Source organism: Giraffa tippelskirchi, chromosome 11 (assembly GCF_054371585.1).
Source record: "Giraffa tippelskirchi isolate mGirTip1 chromosome 11, T2T-mGirTip1v1.2.pri, whole genome shotgun sequence".
Taxonomy (NCBI): domain Eukaryota; kingdom Metazoa; phylum Chordata; class Mammalia; order Artiodactyla; family Giraffidae; genus Giraffa; species Giraffa tippelskirchi.
In genome coordinates, this window is record NC_137285.1 from 116411317 (window position 1) to 116430636 (window position 19320).

Below are 19320 nucleotides of genomic sequence, written 5' to 3' on the forward strand. Positions count from 1 at the left end.
GTTGGAGAAGCTGCCACCAAAGAAATCCTAACACACGGGCTCTTGCATTATTGTCCTGCAAGGTGCAGGGTCTCTTGTGAACCACCTTACCCGCGGTTTGTGGAATGAGCACAGTTGCCCGTGAGCCTCATCCATTAGTTCTACAGACACTTATTGAGCACCTCAGATGTGTGCCATGCGATACTGGACTAGAGAGGTGAAGGGTAGCCTGCGCCTGACCCAGGGGAGCTCCCAACCTGTGGTGAGGGCAGGGCAGTGTAAGTGGTGCCATGACAGAAGGAAGCAGACTTTATGGGGTGCACACGGCAGAGTCCCACGTTCAGTCTGGGGACACAAGAAAGTGCTGACATTAAGACAGGAGCCGGAAGCTGAGTGTTGTATGGTGAATGGGTGGTTTTCGCAATCTGTTTCCACTCCACTGTTTTTCCAACATATACTTCAGTTTCGGCTAGTACAGAGAGGCCAGACATGCCCATCAGCTGCCCTGTGACCATCCCCTGATGGTGCTTGTTCCTTAAGCTTTTATATGACTTTGTTACATATGTAATCTTTGTCTATGCCTGAGACTCTGAAGACTACAGCGCAAGAAAAATATCTCTGATTTCAAGAAAGGTGAATGAAGCAGGGCAAAGGCTAACAGAGTTTTGCCAAGAGAACGTACTGGTCATAGCAAACACCCTCCTCCAACAACACAAGAGAAGACTCTACACATGGACATCACCAGATGGTCAACACCGAAATCAGATTGATTATATTCTTTGCAGCCAAAGACGGAGAAGCTCTAGACAGTCAGCAAAAACAAGACTGGGAGCTGACTGGCTCAGATCATGAACTCCTTATTGCCAAATTCAGACTTAAATTGAAGAAACCACTAGACCATTCAGGTATGACCTAAATCAAATCCCTTATGGTTATACGATGAAGTGAGAAATAGATTTAAGGGACTAGATCTGATAGAGTGCCTGATGAACTATGGACGGAGGTTCGTGACATTGTACAGGAGACAGGGATGAAGACCATCCCCATGGAAAAGAAATGCAAAAAGGCAAAATGGCTGTCTGAGGAGGCCTTACAAATAGCTGTGGAAAGAAGAGAAGCGAAAAGCAAAGGAGAAAAGGAAAGATATTCCCATTTGAATGCAGAGTTCCAAAGAATAGCAAGGAGAGATAAGAAAGCCTTGTTCAGCGATCAGTGCAAAGAAATAGAGGAAATCAACAGAATGGGAAAGACTAGAGATCTCTTCAAGAAAATTAGAGATACCAAGGGAACATTTCATGCAAAGATAGGCTCAATAAAGGACAGAAATGGCATGGACCTAACTGAAGCTGAAGATATTAAGAAGAGGTGGCAAGAATACACAGAAGAACTGTACAAAAAAGATCTTCACGATGCAGATAATCACGATGGTGTGATCACTCACCTAGAGCCAGACATCCTGGAATGTGAAGTCAAGAGGGCGTTAGCATCACTACGAACAAAGCTAGTGGAGGTGATGGAATTCCAGTTGAGCTATTTCAAATCCTGAAAGATGATGCTGTGAAAGTGCTGCACTCAATATGCCAGCAAATTTGGAAAACTCAGCAGTGGCCACAGGACTGGAAAAGGTCAGTTTTCATTCCAATCCCAAAGAAAGGCAATGCCAAAGAATGCTCAAACTACCGCACAATTGCACTCATCTCACACACTAGTAAAGTAATGCTCAAAATTCTCCAAGTCAGACTTCAGCAATACATGAATCGTGAACTTCCAGATGTTCAACCTCATTTTAGAAAAGACAGAGGAACCAGAGATCAAATTGCCAACATCCACTGGATCATCAAAAAAGCAAGAGAGTTCCAGAAAAACATCTATTTCTGCTTTATTGACTATGCCAAAGCCTTTGACTGTGTGGATCACAATAAACTGTGGAAAATTCTGAAAGAGATGGGAATACCAGACCACCTGACCTGTCTCTTGAGAAACCTGTATGCAGGTCAGGAAGCAACAGTTAGAACTAGACATGGAACAACAGACTGGTTCCAAATAGGAAAAGGAGTATGTCAAGGCTGTATATTGTCACCCTGCTTATTTAACTTATATGCAGAGTACATCATGAGAAACGCTGGGCTGGATGAAGCACAAGCTGGAATCAAGATTGCTGGGAGAAATATCAATAACCTCAGATATGCAGATGACACCATCCTATGGCAGAAAGTGAAGGGGAACTAAAAAGCCTCTTGATGAAAGTGAAAAAGTTGGCTTAAAGTTCAACATTCAGAAAACTAACATCATGGCATCTGGTCCCATCACTTCATGGCAAATAGATGGGGAAACAGTGGAAACAGTGGCAGACTTTTTCGGGGGGTGGGGCTCCAAAATCACTGCAGATGGTGATTGCAGCCATGAAATTGGAAGAGCTTACTCCTTAGAAGGAAAGTTATGACCAACATTGACAGCATATTAAAAAGCAGAGACATTACTTTGCCAACAAAGGTCCGTCTAGTCAAGGTTATGGTTTTTCCAGTAGTCATGTGTGGATGTGAGAGTTGGACTATAAAGAAAGCTGAGCACCGAAGAATTGATGCTTTTGAACTGTGGTGTTGGAGAAGACTCTTTAGAGTCCCTTGGACTGCAAGGAGATCCAACCAGTCCATCCTAAAGGAGATCAGTCCTGAGTGTTCATTGGAAGGACTGATGTTGAAGCTGAAACTCCAATCCTTTGGCCACCTGATGCGAAGAGCTGACTCATTTGAAAAGACCCTGATGCTGGGAAGGATTGGGGGCAGGAGGAGAAGGGGATGACAGAGGATGAGATGGTTGGATGGCATCACTGATTCAATGGACATGGGTTTGGGTAAACTCCGGGAGTTGGTGATGGACAGGGAGGCCTGGCGTGCTATGGTTCATGGAGTCACAAAGAGTTGGACATGACTGAGCAACTGAACTGAACTGATACACATTCAAAAGAAAAAAATAACATCTATTTTTTTCTGAATGTGAAGCATGCCAGTTGTCTGCATTTTGGATTAAAGTAGGTTTTCAGAAGTGTAAATACTGGCTCAGGGGAAAGGAATATTTACAAGGCTCTTCAAGCAAATTATTTCCAAATAACCCATTGATATTTCCATTAATGGGTAACAGTAATGCTCACTTTATCATACTATGGACAGTCTTGTCTTTTTTTTCTTTTCTTTTTAAAAATATTTTTGACTTTGAGCCAATATTGCACCTCTCCTCATAGTTTTCATTTGTATTTCTTGGCATTCATTTTCAAATGTTTATTGGGCCTTTGTATTTCTACTTGTGTAAATTCTTTAATTCTTTGCCCCTCTTGTGAGATTCGTATTTTATTAATTGTATGAACTCTTCATATACAAAGAATATTTTCTGGTACTGCTATTTTGGCTGACTGGAAAACTTGAAAATCCTTTGACTACAAATACTTAGAAATTTCTGCTGGATAAAGTGAATCAAACATTAGCCTAAAGGAATAGCTGAATCCACAAGAAAAGAAGTGGAAATACTCAGATACAAGAAAAGAAAAGAGAACTGAAACCAAGCTGACCCTGCAGCTTCCTTGGGGATAAGAGTCAGCCTCAGCTATCTGGGCTCTGGGCTTTTGCACTCACATGCAATCTGAGATGAGGCCTCAGAGACCCATGGCAGGGAGCTGACTCTGAGCCTCCTGTAGAAAGTGAAGACTTTCCAAGGACTGCATCTTTGGAACAATCACCAAGTCACAATGGAACAAATCAAGGAAGTTTATGTGCTTCGCCCTGGACTCTGATAGGAAAAAAACTTTCTCCTTCCTCATAGGAAAACTGCAAACCCACAAAGTACATGCCATAACAGAAGAGATGATGCAATATGCAGAGATTCTGAAAAGAACATCACAATGGTGCTGCTAGGAACACTGTTGGAAATAAATATAAACCACTCTGAAGAGACACATCCTGTGCCCAGGAGACACAGAATCCTCTAAGTAAAACTTCACAGGAGATGAGTTGACAATATAGAATTATAAAATAAAACAATCTACCATCAGTGAGAATCATCAGACACCCAAACAATAGGACCGTACCCTAACCACAGCAGATAATAAAGCAATCGTAAGAATTTTTTTAAGTTGTGTCTAAAATTAGAGGCATAAAAGACAAAATCAAAAATATGAGAATGAAATAATACAAGTATAAAAAATATAATCCTAGATATGAGGAATAGAGGCATGAAAATTAAAAACTCAGTTGTTTAGGAGTGGTAATTACTTTTAGTTCGCTGTTCAGTCGCTCAGTTGTGTACGACTCTGGCAGTCAAGACTCTTTGGCAGTTCCTGTAGTTGAAGCTGTTTCTCAGTATTCACATCTCCTCCTGGCACACTTCTCCATCCCCTTGAAGTTAGGTGAGGCAGTGTGATTTGGCATTAAATGTCAGTGGAAGGACATGTATCACATTTGAGTTGAGATCCCTAAGAACTAGTATGCAATTTGCCGTGTGTTTCCTTCCACCAAACATGTTAATCATCCGTGCTCCAGAATAGTAGACGCTCCATCAGCCTGAGTCCTGACTGAGGCAATGCAGAGCAGAGCCTGTGGCTGACTCATACGCAATGTAGCAAAAGCAAGTAATAAATCTTAGTTGTTATAAACCACTGAGACTTTGTGGTTGTTTATTATTGTAGCATAACCTCGCTTATCCTGATTGGTATAACATTTACATCAGATTAGGAGTAGTTGAGGAAAAAATGTGTTAACTAGAATGCAGATTTGAGGAAGTCACCCACAATGTGGTTCAGAGGGATAAATTAATTTAAAATATGAAAGAAATGTTATAAGATATATGACATAGGATATAAAATAAAAAAAGATTTGAAATACACTTATTAGGATATACATCAGGAGAGAAAATATTCAAAGGAATTTCCCAGAAACTGAGAATTTTTCAGAACTAAAGAAAGACATGAATCATTGCATTTCGAAAGTACAGAGAATCCCAAGCAAAAGGAAGAAAAACACATCAAAGAGAAACTTTAGAACCCCAAGGGCAAGATGAAGATCTTAAAAGTAACCAGAGAGAGAAGACAGATTATCCACATAGGAATGACAATTCCCACAACCAATACTAGTATCAGGAGACAACGAAGTAAAGTGTTGAAAGAGCTGAGAGAAAATAACTGTCAACCTAGAGATAATACTACTAACTAAACTGTCATGCAAGCTTAAGGGCTATAGAGAGATATTTCATGACAAAAACTGAGAAAGTTTACCTCTCACAGCCCCTTACCAAAAGAACAACTAAAGAATGCACTTAAGGAAAAATAAAATTGAGATCGAAAGAAGGTTGAATGCAAGAAGAGATGGTAAAGACATTTGTAAACATGTAAGTAAATCGAAACAAATAGCCACTGTGTAAAACAACAGTCACAATAATTTGAGATTACAAAAACAAAATGAAATAAAAATATTGAAAAACTATATAAGATTTGAAAGCACGATCATTGTTTTAAGGATGATTCAGGAAGAATAGAGATCTTGATTCATTTAAATCTAAAGTCAAATAACATGTTAAAAATTTAAGGGGGCACACTAAAGATTACAACTAAAATATATAAATTCCAGATCAATTTAGGGAGGGGGCAGTTAGAATAAACTTGATTTATGAAGCAAGGTAATTAGAAAATACAAAATAAGGTGGTAGAAATATATCAGTTGCAAGAAATATAAACAGCTTAGAACTGTTTGTTAATAGAAACCCTCAGATTAGATTAAGAAAAATGTGTTTAATTGTGTGCTTTTCAAGAGATACACCTAAAATAGATGAATGTGAGAAATAGACAGCCATACAAGCTGAAGCAAACTGAATTGAGCTGTCAAAAACCTTTCTCTACACATATTTGTGTTTTCTAGTGGCGGTATTATCCATGTGTGGTGCTAAATATTTAACACAAATTTTATCACTTAATATATGTCCTAAGCAGAAGAAAATCTGAGTATGCTGGTTTCCTTTGTTCAAAATTATTTTGTAGGTGACATATTAAAATTACTGTTGTCAAGTTTCCATATTTTATTGACACCACACCTTCCTTGCTCATAATTTCCTTGACTGTACACCCCTTGAATGAGCAAGATCATCCAATAATCCCTGGTATTGCTACGAGGGATCCTCATACACTCACCAGGGCATAATCCAGAGATGGTGCAGTGGTGTCAGGTGGAGACCAGAGGTACAAGACCGAGACTTCTCATAGTGTCCAGAGGAGTTAGGATGAAGGTTCTGTCCCCTAGAAACCCCAGTCTGCAGATGACTGTATCAAAGGGTCAAGTGTCAAAGTCAGTGACCTCGGTACCTAGGCCCTTGAGGCATCCCTTGAGGGTCAGTTCTGGTCCATACATACCTTGGCTCAGTTTCTGTGATCTGCTTCCTGCTGGAGCCTACTCTGAAAACTTACCTGGGTTCTCTTCTCTATTTCCTCCTCCTGCAGAAGATGGGGTCCCTCGCACAGCGCGGTCCATGTCCCTCTCGCTGGGAAAGGTATGCATATTCAAGGAAAACTGGGGAGAGAAAGAAATTTCTAGTCAGTCAGGAAATCATTCATTCTTGCATCCATAGGTGCCAGAACCTCTGGACAGAATCTCTCATTCAGCTTCCCACACTTGCTAGCTCATCCTCCAACCTTCCCTTGCTCATGGCTTCCCAGACTGTACCATCTCTTTAATGAACATGAAATGATGCACATACTTTGGTATTGTCATAGATAGTTTTCCTATGCTATTCAGGGTTTCATACACTGTCCAATGACTAGGGGTCATTTCCGTTCCATTTCTTTAGGATCTGATTAATTAAAATCAGAATTGGGACTTCCCTGGCAGTCCAGTGGTTGGGAAATTTCACCTTCCAGTGCAGAGGGTGTGGGTTTGATCCCTGGTTCCCTCATAGCTCAGTTGGTAAAGAATCCGCCTGCGATGCAGGAGACCCCGGGTCGATTCCTGGGTCGGGAAGATCCCCTGGAGAAGGGAAAGTCTACCCACTCCAGTGTTCTTGGCTTCCCTTGTGGCTCAGCTGGTAAAGAATCCGCCTGCAATGAGGGGGACCTGGGTTCGATCCCTGGGTTGGGAAGATCCCCTGGAGAAGGGAAAGGCTACTCATTCCAGAATTCTGGCCTGGAGAATTCCACGGGCTGTATAGTCCATGGGGGCGCAAAGAGTCGGACACGACTGAGCCACTTTCACTTTCACTTTTCAGGGAGCTAAGAACCCACATGCCTTGTGGCTGAAAAACCAAATCATGAAACTGAATAATATTGTAACAAATTCAATGAAGACTTTAAAAATGATTCACATAAAAAAAAATCTTTAAAAAAATCAGAAGATGTTGAGAAATCACTCCTCATTAATAAAAATATTTGTTAATTTTGGCCACTCTCTCCACCCCAGCCTCCACCACCATCACTACCCTAAAGCCAGGATAGCCAATGAACACAGCATTAGGAATTAGTAGGCATCTCCCAGGCCTTTCTGAACTTTGGGTGCTTCCTCTGTGACAGTGGATCCATTCTCTTCCCACAGAACATGCCCCGTCGGAGGGTCAGCGTTGCCGTGGTGCCCAAGTTTAATATCCTGAACCTGCCAGGCCAGTCACCCAGCTCATCCCCCATTCCCTCCTTACCAGCCCTGGTAAGTATCATGAGGCTTGCCTCACAGGCCTCAGGCTCACAACTGTGGGGGTGACCTGGATGGGACAGCATCAAAGAAGTGGGGAAATTCACAGCAGAGATTCTGGGCTACAGGCTGAGAAACCTCAGCATAGACCAGGCCCCATGTCTTGCACTGCCTAGAGAAAAAGACATATTATCCTTGAGCAAGGTGCTGGCCACTCACAGAGTGTTCCTTGCAAAGTGTATCTCTCTTCATGCTTAAAACAGAACCCTCCACCCTACAGTGGGTTAAAACAGCTGAAAGTTGCATTGTGGAGTAAGTGGTAAGTTGAACTTTGAACCCTAGGTGCTCTGATTCCAGAGCATGAGTTCTTCAACCCAATGTTACCCTGCCTTGATTCATTACTGCATTGTTTACAACATTGAAAGATTGGACATAACCAGAATTTCCATTGATAAGAGATCTATTTAAGTAAATTATGAATAGCCCAATAAGGAGTTTCTATGCAGTTGCTAAATATAATGATTAAAATGCAAATTTTTATTTATTGGCATGAAGAAAGTCCATAATTTATTACAAACAAAAAGCAAAATCCCAGTATTTACAGTGTAACACTGTTTTGTAGTTTTAAAAAAGTGTTTTTCTATCTATGTGTAGACATAGAATATTCTGAAAGAATATGTATGGAACTACTAATAACAGTTATTTCTGGGCAATGGTAAAAACCACAGGCAATTTTAATTTTTTGATCCCTTTTTATATTTCTATAGTAAAACTGTATTACTTATAATTAGAAAAAAATGCATTTCAATTTTTTTTAAACAAAGACTGTTCCTATGAACAGTTCCTATAAACTGTTTCCAGAAATTTGTGAATCTGGTTAATCCTATTTAAAACTCTTTAAATTATTTCTCCAGTTGTTTCTCTATGCCCTGTTCATGATTAGCACTATTCTACAAAGAGCCAATCTGACTGTATAAGCAATAAAAAACTTTACTGTACTAGTAATAGGTAGCAATAACTCTAAAACTTCTTTCACTTCTTCCAACCTTGAGCATTTCAATCATCCATGAAATCAATATAAATTCCCAAATAACTCACTAAAATAAAGCAATTTGAAAAAATTTTTTTCAAAAAGGAGCTTCAGGAGTACTAGTTAGTATGTTTTAACAGAGACTAGTTCCCAAACTATACTAAATGTACAATGTAGTTTCCAAATGTACATTCCTTTAGACTAGGGATTGGTAATCAGGGCTGTCCATTAAAATCACACAGGATACTTCTAGAACATTCAATGCCTAGGCCCTACTCCAGGATTCAGAGACCGATCAGCCCTGGCTTCTTCCTTCCTAGCTCATCCTCAATTCAATATCTCCTGTTTTCCATTCAGTCAGAATCATCCAATGGGAAAGGCAACCCACCTGTCACCTCAGCACTGCCTGCACTTTTGGAAAAGTAAGTATGTCCATTTTCTTCTTAACTTTGGGGATCTCGGAGGAAAAGTTCTTCAACTCACCTTCCTCCCATCCTCACTCACAAAATGCAATGGGAGGCAAATTAAGATCTAGGGGGAAATGAATGGTACTCTGAGACCCACAAAGATTTCAGACCCAGTTTGCAAAATTCCTGGACAAGGAAGATGCTGTAGATGAGTCCAAGTGTGCCTCAATCCTAGAAGAGCCCAGAGGGGACAGAAGCCTTCTTTATTCATTAGGATCGTTTGAGTTACAGATACAAGAAAGCCCCAAATCAAAGGTGTTTAAATAGTAGGTGAGGCTTTTCCAGATATGGTATGACAGGGCCCCAGCTCAGCCTGTATAGTTTCCTTGTCTCTGCCCACTTTACATGTTGACTTCATCAGCAGATTTGTGGCAAATGGCTAATGCCAGGTGTTTCATCCAGAAATGACAACAGCTTGAAGAAGAAAGGGACCATCTTGTCCCATGTTTGTTTCTTAGGAACCAGTCTTTCAGTCTTCCTCCTGTTTATCTTGTTAGCAGATTCGGAACATGGTCCCTTTCTGAACCAATCACAGGCAATGAGACTGTCATCATAGTTTTAAACTATACCCTGGAGATGGGAAGAGAAGATCAGCCTCCCATGGAGCAAATAGATCCATGAATAAGAGTAAATTCCCAGGCAAAATCTTGTTGCTGTTAGGAAATAGGAGGAAGAGTGAATAATGGGTTGGCAACAAACAGTTTCTGCTACACATAACTTTTCTAGGCATCTATGCTATTTGCATTTCTTTTCATCCTTAGCTGAAGCAAGGCAGGCTATTTCTATATACTCAGAGAAGTTTATAACTTGCTTTTCCAATTCTTTCATTTGCTTGCTGGAAACATCTGGATCACAGCTGCCACCTCTCAGAACTTTCCCCTTGTGTCTTTCTTCATTTGGTAGAACATACACCTCTATTCTTCCTTCTTCCTTGCCTTGAGACAGCTTTAGTACTTCATTTTTCATTGCTGTTAGAATAGTTTTGCTTGACCTGGCAAGGAAGGTCTGTGTCGTGTGCCTTTTTTTAGTACAGGCAAGCTCCCAGCTCCCCACCCCAGACTCAGCTTGTTTTCCTCACTTCTCAGTATGTGCAACCACCAACCTATCACTCAGTGATTCATTCTCTGCCCATTAATCTTGAAGTTGGCTGGGCAATTCTTCACCTTGCCACCTTACCCTGAGAAAGCTTACAGATCCTTCATGTTGAGTAGGGTGTTTTGTTTGTTTCTTTGTTTTTTTTTGATCTCTACAGGGACATTGTAAAGGGGTGACAGACTCACAACCATGTGGAGGTAATGGTGCCTAGAGAATCTTGCCAAGTCCCTAGAGTCATAGTGTCCAGTCCATGGTCTCTGAATCTCTCCAGAAATGGTCATCTGATGCCCTGAGTGAGAAGCACACTAAAATTCTCCCTCCAAGTCCTACCTTAGGACACACCAACCCCTTTTCCAAGAGGGCCCTAACAAGGCTCCATTCTCAACCCTCAACATGTAGAGCCAGTCAAGGCAGAAGATCTATATCACTTTCCTCCCCAACAGACTTTCAGGATGGGGCAGGGCCTGGACTCTGTAGAACGAATGCTCAGGCCAGCTGAGAGCTTCCATCTGAGGCAGCAAAGATCATCAAGGATCTGAACTATCCTTAAGTAGGAGAAAGTGATGTACAAAACTGGGGACAGTAGGCAGCAGCCCTGAATCAGGAGTGGCAACGAATGAGGATCAATGGTGGCAGCACCATTCCAAGGGTATAGAACCAGGAGAGATAGGCACAGAGTGAGGACTGAACCTAGTCAAGCAAGAAGCCCTGAAGAAGCAACTGTGTGCTGCTCATTCTTATGGGCTATTCAAAGAGACCACCGTGATACATTACCTATGCTGTGGTTGACTTGCCTATTGGGAATACACTCAGCCTATAAAGATGACTGCAGAAAGGGGAGCGGCTATTCAAAGGAGGAGGGATTCAGATTAACAACTCCTCTCTGCTCTGGATTTCTAAAAGATGCTAAGTAATTTTGATCTAGATTTATGGAACTGGATATCTAATAGATTGCCAAGAGGTTGGCAATGAGACAATCTATGAGTGCAAATGAATTCATAATTTCCATTCTAACAGAAATACAATTGATTATAACTGCCTCTTCCATACTGTTAAACAATGCATTATCAGTTACTATGCATTGCTATCTAGATTGTTGTATTTAAATGATCTCACATTTCCCTAAGCATACAGTGATTGAGCAGGAAGGGAATTGGCTAAGCACAAGAAAGATGATAAGATCATATTGCCTATGGATAGTTCACAAGCAAATACCTGACCACAGACTGCACTCCCAATAATAACTTGAAAGAATTCTGAGCCTTGTTCTTCCAGATGACTTCATAGAAACCTGTTCTTCACTCAACAAGGGTCTAGGAACATGTAGACTCGGAAAAAATAGAGTGATATTTAAAATTAGTATTAAAGATTAAAATAGAATCAGGCTCAAGAACTGTTTCATAACTAGAAAAAGCTATTTATTCATAGTCTTTCATTTCTTCACCAATTAATGACCAAGACCCAGGCACCTGGAGTGCACTCAAGGAGCTCATGGTATAATGGGAAAGACAGATGGAAAACAGCCTGTTGTAATATAGTGTGATGAGTGATATCAGAGGGAAGAACAGGTTGTAAGGAAACGACACACAAGAAAATGAGCACGTCACCCAGTTTTGGTGATGGGGGTGGCTTAGAAAACACTTCCTCTAGGATTTATGTTAACAGTGAAACCTGAAGGTTATAATAGGTAACCAGGTAACTAGGAGGTTAATAACATTTCAGGCACTAAGGCAATAAAGGATGGGCTAATCAAGGAATAATATTGAAGATAATGAGAATTACTCATTATTTACTGCATGCTTACTTTATGCCAAGTTCTGTTCTAATTGCTTTACATTAATGATCTCCTTTCATCCTTATAATAATACCATGAGGAAGGTATACTATTAATATCTTTGTCTTAAAGATGAGGAAACTGAAACTCAGAGAAATCATCACATACCTGAGGATACACAGCTAGTAGATAATAGATCTCATGCACTTAACCTCTTAATAGACACTCCAACTGGAAAAATGGGAAGAAATTCAGTGTGACACACAAGAAGAGAGTGGATTTAAGAGCTATTTTTGAAAAAGCTCCTGTGAGCTATTGTGAAAGAACTTGGTGACTGGGCGTGGAGTGGAGGGCGGAGTGGGTGGGAGTGCAAAGTGCACACAGCCATTTGCTGAAGGATCAGCACCACCATAAATGTGGATGGTGCACAGGGCTGGTTTCATAAAAGGGGCCATTGTATTGCTATAGCAGAGCAATTTTCTCTTTAATCTGTAAAATAACCATTTTCTACATTTTTGAAGCAGTCAAGATAATTGCTTAAAGGTTTTGTATGACATTAAATATATACAGTTAAACAGTTCCCCTTTGCCGATAGTATTCTGGAATGGATTAGCCCTCAGTCAACCTATTAGTGAACTCCAGGAACCTGGGACTGAGTAACCGAGACTAAGGAAGTTCTTGTAGCCATGGTTCCCCAGGCTGGACTTGTCTGAGGGAACCTTGGTAATGGGCGGTGGTTTACAGACATAGCTGAGTCCAAGAAGGTAAGATCTGTCCATGGGAAAGGACTGGAGTCGCTTTCAAATACTGTTGACCACGTGGGAAAAATAGAATCTAATATATCTGCAGGTCAAACAAAACATTTTGACTAAATATCTCTTCCCATTACTGAGAGCTAAGCACAATAGCAAACATTTTTGACCCAGTGGACATGAGAGAACAATGAGTCTCATTCTAATCAGTCATCTCAGGAAGAAGACACACAAGATTATGAACTGGGAACAGATGCCAAGATCCATGAATGTCTGGCCCAGAAATCTCTAGGTGGGCCCAGGCTGCGCTCAGCTCCAAGTTTACAACCATGCATAGGGATTCCTTCAGTTCAGTCCAAACACTGAGTTTCAGGAAAGAGTCATTTACATAGAGGACCTGCCCATTTTGTAAGATTAACTGGCAGGGGATGAGCCACAGTGAAGGCAATACAGCTCAGCAAACACTTAAAGGCACTCCCCATGTGGTAAGCATCAATCAAACTGAAACACAGTCTTTCTCTGCAATCACAGTCATACAGAAGGAAGAGCATGTGTATAAAAGTGCCATAGCTCTGAGTTATGCTGTAAAAGAGGTTTCCTGAGGGTATAAAGGGAGAGAGAGATCAACTTTAACCAGAGGGTAAGAGAGAGCGGAAAACATTAGCAAGAGTTCCACAAAGGAAAATATATTTGAACAAAGCCTTTGAAGTGCACAGGGAGAAGATTCCAGATAGTTGGAGAAGATATTTAAGGAATTATAAGCTCAGTCTGGGGGCTTCCCTGGTGGCTCAGATGGTAAAAAATCTGTCTGCAGTGAAAGAGACCTGGGCTCGATCCCTGAGTCGAGAAGAACCCCTGGAGAAACGAATGGCTACCCACTCCAGTATTCTTGCATGGAGAATTCTACGGACAGAGGAGCTTGGTGGGCTATAGTCCATGGGGTTGCAAAGAGTCAGACACAAATGAGCAACTAACACACATACATACAGGCTCAGTCTAGGGGTCAGGAAATAACTGCAAACATTTTACACCCTACCATATTTTGTAAGGGCTTCCCTCATAGCCCAGTCAGTAAAAAATCTGCCTGCAATGCAGAGACCTGGGTTCGATTCCTGGGTCAGGAAAATCCCCTGGAGAAGGAAATGGCAACCCACTCCAGTATTCTTGCCTGGAGAATCCCATGGACAGAGGAGCCTGGTGGGCTACAGTCCATGGGGTCACAAGAGTCGGACTCGACTTACCAACTAAACCACCACCACCATATTTTGTAAAAGAATGGCTTTCCTTACCCTTGGCTGTAGCTCTGTTTTTCTGCTCTTTTTCCAATCGTTTGGAAAAATAAACTGTACATTAGGCAGAGGTCACATAGAAGGGAGTGGATAATGTGATTTTAAAAAGGAGAAATGTTATGAATAGCTGATATTTTTAGAGTGTTCTTTCTTGTTCACAATGGGTTTTGGTTTCCACCCTGATGAAATGTAAATTTTACAAGGCCTGAAGGAAACTAAGACAAGGAAATTGATGCCAAGAATGAGGAGACTCACTCATGAAGCCTGGCTGAGAGGTTGGGGAGGGTGGCAGCTGTGAGCTTCAGAGTCCTGGCTGAAAAGCCCTAGTCATTGTTCTGCCTTGTTTGTGGTCTCCGCCATGACAAGACTCCCATTGGAATTCCAGGTGCCTAGGTGAGCTGCAGGATACATAGAGAAGGCACGGCCATCAGGATATTTCCTTAAACTTGTGATTTCCTACCTCAAATAGACCTCTGGCACCATCAGCTATCCTACTTTAATCTAGCACATTTGTCCCCCTTACCTCTACCTCATGATGCTTATGCCTTCTCTTCCCTCCTCAAGATTGCCTAGCCTCCCTACTTCTCACTTTTAGTAGATGACCTTGTTTTTCCATTTTGTAGAGAAAATTTAAGCTCTTGGATGAGAAGATTCCTCTCATCTTCCCTTGCCAGGTTCCTAGCCCACCATCTCCATCGCCTTCCTGCCTTTGTTATGACTAAGGAGAAGTTTCGCTACCTTTCTAAGGTCTGTCCCTACTTTCCTTTTCAAAGGATTTATTTCTTTGGTCCTCCCTTTTCTCTCATCCCCTCTACTGAAACATCTCCATCCACATTCAAATGTGCTTTTGTCCTTTGACTCACTTCTTCAGCTACACAGTCCCCCTGCTCCCTGTCCTTGTCAGTTTCCTGCGTCTACGTCTTTACCTTTCTCACCTCCCAGTCTTCACTCAGCCCTTTCTAATCTGTCTTTGGCTCCTACCGTGTCACCAGAGCTCTTGACCTCCATGGTATCCAATTCAAGAGTCACTTTTCCTATACATATCTGAGTCAGATTCTCAGAAGTGTGTGTGTGTGTGGGACACAATGCTCCCTCCTTGACACGCTTTCCACGTTCGGGGCAGGCAGGGAAGAGGGTCCCGCTGTTCGCCACTTACAAAATCAATACAAGTGGTAGAAAGGAAAATGCCTTTCATCAGAATGCTGGTTGTCTGTGAAGATGGTGGACTCACTGTCCCCCAAAACCATCTCTGAAGATCCTTCATGGCCAGGAAACCTTTAAAGGGAAGGAGGGAAGTCATCTCAGTTAATCACTGGGATGGGGGTCAGAGTGGTCACTATCCCCCCACTGCATATAGTCTCATTGACTGTAGATGTTATATTGTTCACACAGTTTGGTCACATGGTTTGTTTGGGAAATGACTGAAGGGGAGCTAGGGAAGAGATCTGGTCATCTGTTATTTATTCTTCATTTATACCTCTTTGATCTATAGGAGGAACCAAAAAGTTAGGCAAGTTGTGCTTGAGCCAGAGATAAGTAGACCATGGTGGTGCCTGGTTTAAAAATTAGTTACAGGGACTTTCTTGGCAGACCAGTAGTTAAGACTCTGAGCTTCCAACACAGAGTGAGTTGGGGTGGGGTGGGGTGAGGTGGGGTAGGTTGATTCCTGGTCAAGGAACTAAGATCCCATATGCTGTATGGCATGAATGAATGAATGAATGGTTAGTTACAATATAGCTTTGCTAAAGTGACAAGAAAAGGGGCTTCCTGCTGAAGGAGGTTTCCCACAGAGAGCTGCTCACACTTTCTCAGCTCCCAGGACTCCACACTCTCCGGGATCTCCTCTTACCTCTCTGGCTGCTACTTCTCAGCTCCTCCACAGGCTCCTCCTTCTCTACCTGAGCTAAGGGTGGACATGCATGTGGCTTGGTCCTGGGTCGTCTTCTCATCTTTCCTCATACTTGTCCCTAGACATTCTTTTCCATTCCTCTGGCATTAAATACCAGCTATCTTCTGAGTATCTCCAGTCTAGAGCTCTCCTCTTACGCACTATGGTACATACAACTACCAACTTGACATCTCCACCTAGATGCCTCACAGGCATCAAAAATGTATCTTGCCCAGAAGTTAACTCTTACTTAATTGCTTCTCTTCAGTCCCTCAAACTTCACATCTTTTGTATCTCAAGGTCTTCACACATCTGCATCCTCTACCTGGGATGATCTTCCCTCTGCCATAGATGTGGCTGGCTTCTCATCTTTCAGATCTGTTATTCCATTTCCAAGAGGCCTTTTCTAGCTACTCAATCTAAGCAGATTTTTCCTTTGTTATTTTCTGTCATTGCAGAGTTTGTTTCTCTCATAAAAGTCATCACAATTTGTAATTAATTTTATATTTTTTCTTGACTTTTTGGGGCATTTTCTCCTGCTGTACTCCAAGTTGGCTAAGACTTTTTCTTTTGTTTTGTAATGTCTCCCCAGCACATTACAAGGTGTCTGTGACTTAACCCTGGGTAGATATTTAAATGAATGAAGCAGAAGATGGACCGCAGGGATGGGATGACTCTGAACATTTGGTCCACTCCCATCTTCTTCCTCTTAGTGCCCTGGAGCTCCCAATAGCTGTCTGTCTACTGACAGAATCTCCTGGAATGAGAACGAAAGTGGGTTTGAGAGCAGGAGGGAAAAGGGGAGATGGTACAGTACTGGATGTTGGGGACCTAGGGAGGATTCATGGACCAGGGCCTTAAAAAAAAAATCTTATTTCAAGATAGAAAGATTAAAATAGATTCAACTCGAATGAGCTTCCTCACTTCTGGCCAGGAACAAGCCAAAGACATGGTCTGGTTTTCAGATGCCCTATCTGTCCCTGAAAAGATGTCCTGTACTTGCCTTCTCACTAGTGGAAAGACGAATGGGGACCCAGATTGTGAAGCCTCTGCTTCTGTGCCGACTCCAAGCTGCCTAGAGGGGATCAGCCAGGAGGCTAAGGCCAGGATGGAGGAAGAAGCCTACAACAAGGGGTGAGTCAGCCGTCAGCCGCCCTGAGGTCACCTGGCACGTCTCACAAGATACCTTCCCACGGACCTTTCCTGTTTCTTAAAGGATTTAGGGAAGCAGCTCGTGGCCCCAGGACCTCCTTGCCTGAGTAAGGAATTACATAGGAAAGAGCAGTACTGTTCCACAGGAAAGACAGGAGGAAATGGGGCAAGAGGGTGTGGTTAGATAATAACCAGACTGCCCTCTTTTTAGGCATAAAGCCACCAGAATGATCTGGAAGTCAAAGGCCCTGGGTGGGTTCCTCTTGGTGGTGCCTGAGGCTTCCTGACACATGCACAGTGCAGTCACGCCGCTGCCAGCAGTGTCCTGGAGCAGCTGCAGCCCCACTTCCTAGAACTGCCCCAGTCATCCCTTCTTCTTGTCACAGAAGTGCCCTCAACTTCTAGCCACTCACTTCTCCAGTTGAACTTCAATAGCACCTTTGGCCTGTTGTCAGTCACTGATGCGACAGAATACTGAGCAGGGCCCCAGCCCAGCCAGGTAAAGAATTACCTCTGACCAGGCACTGCATCCTGAGCTTCTTGCCCTGTAGCCCCCGAGGGAGATGCAGCCTCCCTCTGAGATGGAACCCGTGGGCTTTTGTGTGGTGGCACCTGCATGGTGGGGTTTGCCCCAGCCCAACTGTGCTGGCCTTAAACATTTGGTTGTTAGACAAGCAAGAAGCATGTTCAGGGTAATATTAATCCTGGGAGATGGAAGTCGGAAGGTTTCTCTTGAAAAGCCTGTCTTTTCACCCACACCTGTCCTCTGTACTTAGAATGGAGGGGAGTGAATGCTTCCATTGGCTTTGTGACCATTTACAGAGAACTTGTGTGCATTTCATTTCTGCAAAGCTTCCCAACAAGCCTGTGTATGAGTCCCACCTTCCCTAGGCCAAGCTATACTCTTGTCACTTTCTCAAAATGTTCCATCACCTGTGCAATGGGTACCAGCCCCTCCTTTTCACAGGGGAGTAGCCGAGGCTCCAAGGCCACACAGAGAGCAGATGCAGTCCTTAGCCCTCCCAAATGGTTTGTTGGAGAAGAATCTAGCCAGGAGACTGCACCCACATTTTTTCCCTATCTGTTTTGTCACACTTTCACATAAACAGGAAGGATGACTGGGGGTGAGGGGAAATCGTCCTGATATGAGCCACCGTGGGATATGGTGGCTTTTCCCTATTGTGTGGAGCCACGGGAAGTGAGTGCAGAATCACTGCAAGTGCTCAGTGCCCCTCCTCTAGCAACTCGGGAAAGGATGCTCTGTATCTGCTGGCCTTTCCAGACTGTTATTCATTGTTGCCTTCCAGATACCAGGAAGGTCTAAAGAAAACCAAGGAGCTTCAAGACCTGAAGGAGGAGGAAGAAGAACAGAAGAGCGAGAGCCCTGAGGAGCTGGAAGAGGCAGAAGAAACTGAGGAAGAGGAAAAGGAGCAGAGAAGCAGGTTGGAGCCCTCACAGTTGCTAAAATGGGTTTCAGTTCCTTTCATTGCACAACATCCCTGGAGGGGCAGTCCAAGGCAGTCTAGGGCCTAAGTGAGCAGCCAACAGAAACCAAGAGGGAACCCATGTTGGAGGAGGAGGCAGAGGGAATCCCAAAGAGTCCAGGTAGTTAACAAGGGGGTGTTTGCAAGGGTTTAGGGGTCAGTGGTGGCCAAGGGTGGGGTCAGTAATAACCAGGAGTTCCTAAGAGCTGAGAAAATACAGGGGACCACAGTTATCTCACTGCCCAGCCATCCCCATGAGAGATCCAAGGTCAAGGGAGTTGGCCTGAAGCCCTAGAGGAGGAAGGGGGTGGAGAGAACACATGGAGATAGGGGACAACTCAACTTTGTGGCAAACGTGAGTCTCCAAAAGGTTCCTCCATGGTGACCAAACAAGTTTGGTCATCTGGACATTGCTTTTACTTTGGATTGGAAATACTCAGATTTTTTTTTTTTAATATACTTTATATTTTAAGTGCATTTTCCACAAAATCATGAAAAATCTATGTAATGTGTAGATAAAGGTAATGTAGATCCGGCATCTTGTCCTACATGTGCGCTGTGGATCTAGCGACAAATTGACATCCTGGATTTTAATGGAGGGCCCCAATTTTGTATATCCGGCCCTATTATCTCTATTAGCACATTTAAACTAGAAGTCTTGAGTTCTGGATTTTTAAAATGTAGTTACAGCTAACTTGGAACACTTCACCAAAATTACTGCTTTTAGAATACCACACTACCTTCAGTCCAGGATG

The 19320-nt window shown here is 42.7% G+C and overlaps 1 protein-coding gene and 1 long non-coding RNA gene across 15 annotated transcripts in view; one reads left to right on the forward strand and one right to left on the reverse strand.

The window, feature by feature from the left end:
- The window catches only part of IRAG1 (inositol 1,4,5-triphosphate receptor associated 1), a 120608-nt gene that overhangs the window by 92898 nt on the left and 8390 nt on the right, over positions 1–19320 (forward strand). For all 14 annotated transcript variants that reach the window (XM_081545294.1, XM_081545299.1, XM_081545287.1 and 11 more), the window contains 5 exons: positions 6458–6507; positions 7542–7649; positions 9022–9086; positions 16944–17063; positions 18389–18523. In XM_081545294.1, the coding sequence (XP_081401420.1) occupies positions 6458–6507; positions 7542–7649; positions 9022–9086; positions 16944–17063; positions 18389–18523 (478 nt within the window). The remainder of the gene's footprint in view (positions 1–6457; positions 6508–7541; positions 7650–9021; positions 9087–16943; positions 17064–18388; positions 18524–19320) is intronic.
- LOC145527383 (uncharacterized) overlaps positions 8147–19320 on the reverse strand; it is a 60313-nt gene continuing 49139 nt past the window's right edge. Inside the window, exons 8-11 of the long non-coding RNA XR_014069721.1 lie at positions 16180–16686; positions 15198–15316; positions 14297–14439; positions 8147–9784 (exon numbers count right to left, since the gene is read on the reverse strand). This is a non-coding gene — a long non-coding RNA (uncharacterized LOC145527383). The remainder of the gene's footprint in view (positions 9785–14296; positions 14440–15197; positions 15317–16179; positions 16687–19320) is intronic.